Here is a 4808-nt window from a genome sequence, read left to right as displayed (position 1 = left end):
TTTCAAATTTTAGAACAAAAACTTTAATACGAATCGGCAAAAGAATTTCACAAGATATAGAATTTATCGTAGCAGTTGAGCATGAATCTAGGAGCGAAGAATCGGTCACACGCGCCATGCTCGACTTCGCTAAACCCACACCTCTCAACAAGTGACATGACAGTTCAACAAAACAGGTGACAGCTGGTGGGACCGCGTGTGGATCCGGCCTCCCGATTCCACGAGAATCTCTCCCGTCGTTCGTTACTTCACTCCCTGCTTGCGTCGCCATGAACCGTCTCTCCCAGTTCACTCGACCACCTCGCATCACAAAACTCGCAGCCTCGCAGATAATCTAATTCTGCTCGGTGATCAACCAACTTCTCGTTATCCCGATAGATTCTGATTCGTTGGAGGAAGTAGATCGATCGATCGATGGGGTCGTCGTTCAAATTGGAGTGGGGGCCGGCGATCTGCATGGTGCTGATCGAGCTGTTCACGACGGGGCAGATGCTGCTCACCAAGGTTGTCGTCGACGCCGGCCTCTTCGTCTTCGCCCTCCTCACCTATCGTTTCTTCCTCGGCGCCGCGCTGGTCGTCCCTTTGGCCATGATCTTCGAGCGGTCAGTATTTTAATTACTATGTGAGTTCTGTTTTGAACCATTATATATGTTCTTCCCTGCTCGAGCAATACCGCGATCTAGTATATTTTTCTTCTCCACTCATTCCTGCTTTTTTTCTTTCTCTCACTCATAGCTCACGTGTCGTTATTATACATACTCATATGCAAGAGCGTACACGTATGTGCAACCATGCATTTTGTCATCTTCCCTGATGGACACAGGCACTGAGTTTGGCGGTAGAAATTGTTACTTTGCTAGCATAGTATCAAATCCAACCACGCTAGCTTTTTTTTTTCCGAAATGAGGGTATACATCGGCTTCTGCATCATGACGATGCACACGGTCATTTATTGGAAAACCACGCTAGCTATATGTGCCACACGAGGGTTACTCCGGTGCTCCCCCCTAGAGTTAGTTGAAGGGTTATAAATAGATTTTTTTTCTATGTTAGGTCCGCCAAAACACGTATCCAGCTCATGTATACCCGTTTATATTGATATGGTATGTGTATGTTGCGTAAGAAGAAGAAAAAAGGTCGCATGACCAGTTAACGATCCCATCCGCCTAAGTACCGCCGCACGTCGTGTGCATGCCTTGTTTTGAAACCGTAGATACGTACAAAAATGCGGTACAACAAAACACGGGCCATACGGGCATGTACTAAGCTGTACGGACGGTGGACCTACACTAAAATTATGATCTTACCCTGCTTACGAACATGTATGAAAAAATCTCCACCGTTGTTGTGTTTGACGCTCCCAGATTCTTTCTAGGGGAGGAGCACCGGAGCAGAAGTGGTGCCACACATATTGCCTAGGATCTCCAGGGTCTTCCATGGTGGATAGTGCCTTGTTTCTGAGTTTTTTTTGCGAGAAAGATCGGGATCTATTTCATGAGTTCATAAGAAGTAGAAATCACCCAAACATAACAGAAATTACATCGAGGTTATTGGACCACCTAACAACCACTACTGCTGCCAGATCGAGCCGCCGATGTCGCCACTCCCTTACCGGAGACCTAGCCTGACGATGTTGATGACAGTTGGAAAGTCTTCGTGCACGTGCCCTAAGGACTAGTGCCCCAGAGACGAAGTCGCTGCAATTGAACCCTTGAATTGATCTGAAACTTCTAACACTAAACCTCTACCACACATTGACGAGATCCACCACTCCATGGAAGCGGTGACCAGACGAATCCCCGCCCTCCTCAACGCCACCGACGAGATCACTGCCGACAATATGGACGAGGAGGCGGGAATACCTTATTCTTGATCCGCACAATGCCGCCATAGCCACCATAGCGATGATGCAGATTGACCAAACTCTAATTTTAGGGACCTTCTGTAGCGCGGAGCGCAAGTCCAAGGTCCCCACCCCGTCCCACCACTAGAGCAGCTAGTAGAGGAGGCGGGGACCCATCGATTCCGGGGCGTAGACGGCAAGGACGAGGCAGATGGGTGGCGGCGGATGCTAGGGTTTCCACCCTAGCCGCTGCCCTCTCTATTTTTCTTTTACGGGAGGGACGCGTGCACCAGATATATTCAATTATTTCCTCTCCTTGTTTCTGAGTTGATCTCATCCAAGTAACCAATCCGGTTTTATGCATGGAATGTGTGGAGCTCAACATGTCTGGGAGCACAGGAGAACTTGCTAATATTATGTGCCGACCTTTACTGAGTGTATCTCATTTCGATGTAGAGGCCTCATCCTCCTTTTCGGAAAAAAGAGGTGGCTCTCTAAATCCTCCGCGAAATGAGTATTTTACAGAAAACTGAGAAGGAATTGTGACAAGCTGCTTAGAGTATTGGCTCTAGCTTCTTTATTCTTTAGTAGATTAGTAAAATGTATTTCTCCATGTAAGTAGGTTCTGATAATAACATAAAACAGATCCAACATTTCAGGGTTTTGTGATGGTGAAGGAAATTCTGCAAAAAAAATTATGAACACTTCGGCCTTAAAGTATAGTGTCGCAAGTCCTCGACGTATGCTCAGAGGAGATGATCATGGCAAGAATCTGATACAGAGGCTGTTTCGATGCCAGATTACCAGTTTTCCGATTAATTAAGCATCTAGGTCTTCAACTAGCTCTACGACTACTCACCAAAGCGGAATGGCAACCTATCTTGGATATGTTCTTTGAGAAGTTAGCTCTAACTATTATTATTTGTTAGCATAATTTTCTGCTCTTGCTGTAGTATAACAAGAAACGTTTTGCAACTATTTGTAAAATTTTCCTACAGTAGAGAAACATTTCCCAAATATTTATTTGGTTACCCTTATCACCTGATGTAGAGGGAAGTTGAAGGAGCTTAAATTGAAGGCATTCATATGGATTTTCACCAGTGCACTTGTTGGGTGAGTGGAATTATTTCATCACAGTGCTCACCAGATCTCAGTTCATCAATAGTTTTCATAAATATCTATGAAAATAGCTTTTTATATATTGCTTGTTGCTTATTTCCAGATTCACAATTCCTGGTTTGTACTACATTGGCCTTGGAGACACATCACCAGGATACGCAATTAACTTCTATAACATCATTCCGATCGCCACATTCATCCTCGCAGTCCTTTGCAGGTAAAAAAGATGAAAATACAGTTGAAAACACCGAAAAGAGAGATGCAGGGGTTAGATATGTCCTGACTGTGTTTTAACTTTTTTCAGAAAGGAACCATTGAACATGAGGACCCTGGTGGGGAACATTAAGGTGGCCGGAACCCTAGTGTGCGTAGGAGGCACACTGGTGATCAGCCTGTACAAGGGCAAGGTGCTGCACCTCTGGCCGACCAACATCATCGGCTACTACCCGAAGGCAGACGGAAGCAAAATTGGGCACCACCATGTCCGTGGAACCGTCTTGCTCATCACCAGCTGCCTCAGCCTTGCCGTGTGGTACACAGTGCAGGTATACATAAGCTAAATCAACTCGATCACAACTGTGAATTTACTAATATTAACTAACTCTCTTTGATTCTTAAGCAGTGGCCAATGCAGCTTATGTGTGTCTTTTATGAACAGGCTCAGATGCTAAAAGTGTTCCCATACAAGTACTGGTCGACGGTGTGTACGTGCTTCGTGGGGAGCATCCAAATGGCCGTCGTGGGGGTTATCATGAACAGAGAAAAGGCGACATGGGAGCTCAAATGGAACATGAGCTTGCTCACCATTGTGTACTCGGTAAACCTATTTCTTTTGATGCGCATCAGTTTGTAGCTCCCGGGGCTTCCTAGCCTGGACCTGGAGTACACCCCTTGCTGTCAATCAGTCTGTACCTCCCAGTTGAAGGATTTGTTTTTTTTGGCTGCAGGCGATACTCAATACTGCTGCCAAGTTTGTGATGATTTCGTGGGTCGTCACGAAGCGCGGTCCCACCTACCCATCCATGTTTTGTGCCGTGTCAGTGTTCTTCACTACAGTTCTTGACTCGCTGCTTCTCGGCCATGATCTGTCTGTTGGGAGGTATTCTTGCCCGTTCTCCATTCGCTTTTCATGAATTTCAATACTGGATAGGCGTTGTTAGGATCAAATTTGCATTTTAGGAAAGATAGAAATATATATACACGAAGATGTGCTTTGCCAATGCCTAAAATGTTTCCCTAATTTTTTTTTTTTGCCGATTTTCCTTGGAAATAATACATTGATCTGTTTGTATGGATGCAGTATCCTCGGCATGTTTATGATTCTAGCTGGGCTCTACCTTTTCTTATGGGGAAAAAGAAAAGAATCGGTGCCTCTGGGTGAAGAAAACCTGAAGGAACAAATGCAATTTCAAAGTGGAGACGAGAACAAGAAATCGGTATCAAACGTATGACTGCTTTCTCTGGCGATATAACAAAAGATATTATGCAGGGTTTTTTTGTGTTTATGAAGAACTGTAGATCTATATATGCGTAAGCTAGAAAAAAAAGGTGTATCTCTCGCATGTATTAGCTGTCTTTATTATAGTTGGTTTTATTTAAGACATGTACTGAAACTCTGAAAGCCACAAGATGACACATCTAATCCTCAGTTTTGTAGCACTTCTCTTTGATTTATCTACCAAAACAAAGTCCCTCAAACATCAAGGGTCTCTCTCAAGGAATGAATCAAATGTTGTCCCCATTTTATCATATTTTATCTATTTCAGGAAGGTGGACAAATTAATGAGGATGGACACTTTACCATGGTACCCAAGGCTGTTCGTCATTTGTTCATTTCATCATTTTT

The 4808-nt window shown here is 44.4% G+C and overlaps 1 protein-coding gene across 1 annotated transcript; it reads left to right on the top strand.

Annotated features, from left to right (window-relative positions):
* Positions 1-414: 414 nt before the first annotated feature.
* On the top strand, positions 415-4413 carry LOC124647391 (WAT1-related protein At1g44800-like). Its single transcript, XM_047187344.1, has 5 exons — positions 415-602; positions 3066-3179; positions 3267-3507; positions 3910-4061; positions 4263-4413. Exons 1-5 carry the CDS (start codon positions 415-417, stop codon positions 4411-4413), a joined length of 846 nt encoding a protein of 281 aa, XP_047043300.1.
* Positions 4414-4808: the final 395 nt, after the last annotated feature.

This window comes from Lolium rigidum, chromosome 4 (genome assembly GCF_022539505.1).
Source record: "Lolium rigidum isolate FL_2022 chromosome 4, APGP_CSIRO_Lrig_0.1, whole genome shotgun sequence".
Classification (NCBI taxonomy): domain Eukaryota; kingdom Viridiplantae; phylum Streptophyta; class Magnoliopsida; order Poales; family Poaceae; genus Lolium; species Lolium rigidum.
The sequence above is the reverse complement of the archived record's forward strand: the minus strand, read 5'-3'. Positions and strand labels throughout refer to the sequence as shown.

What these genes read in the sequence shown, in the direction of transcription:
- LOC124647391 (XM_047187344.1), top strand. Translation starts at nt 415, where the DNA reads ATGGGGTCGTCGTTCAAATTGGAGTGGGGGCCGGCGATCTGCATGGTG. An exon ending in TTGGCCATGATCTTCGAGCG is followed by an intron (nt 603 to 3,065) that starts GTCAGTATTTTA and finishes GCTTATTTCCAG; the next exon opens with ATTCACAATTCCTGGTTTGT. An exon ending in CATGATCTGTCTGTTGGGAG is followed by an intron (nt 4,062 to 4,262) that starts GTATTCTTGCCC and finishes GTATGGATGCAG; the next exon opens with TATCCTCGGCATGTTTATGA.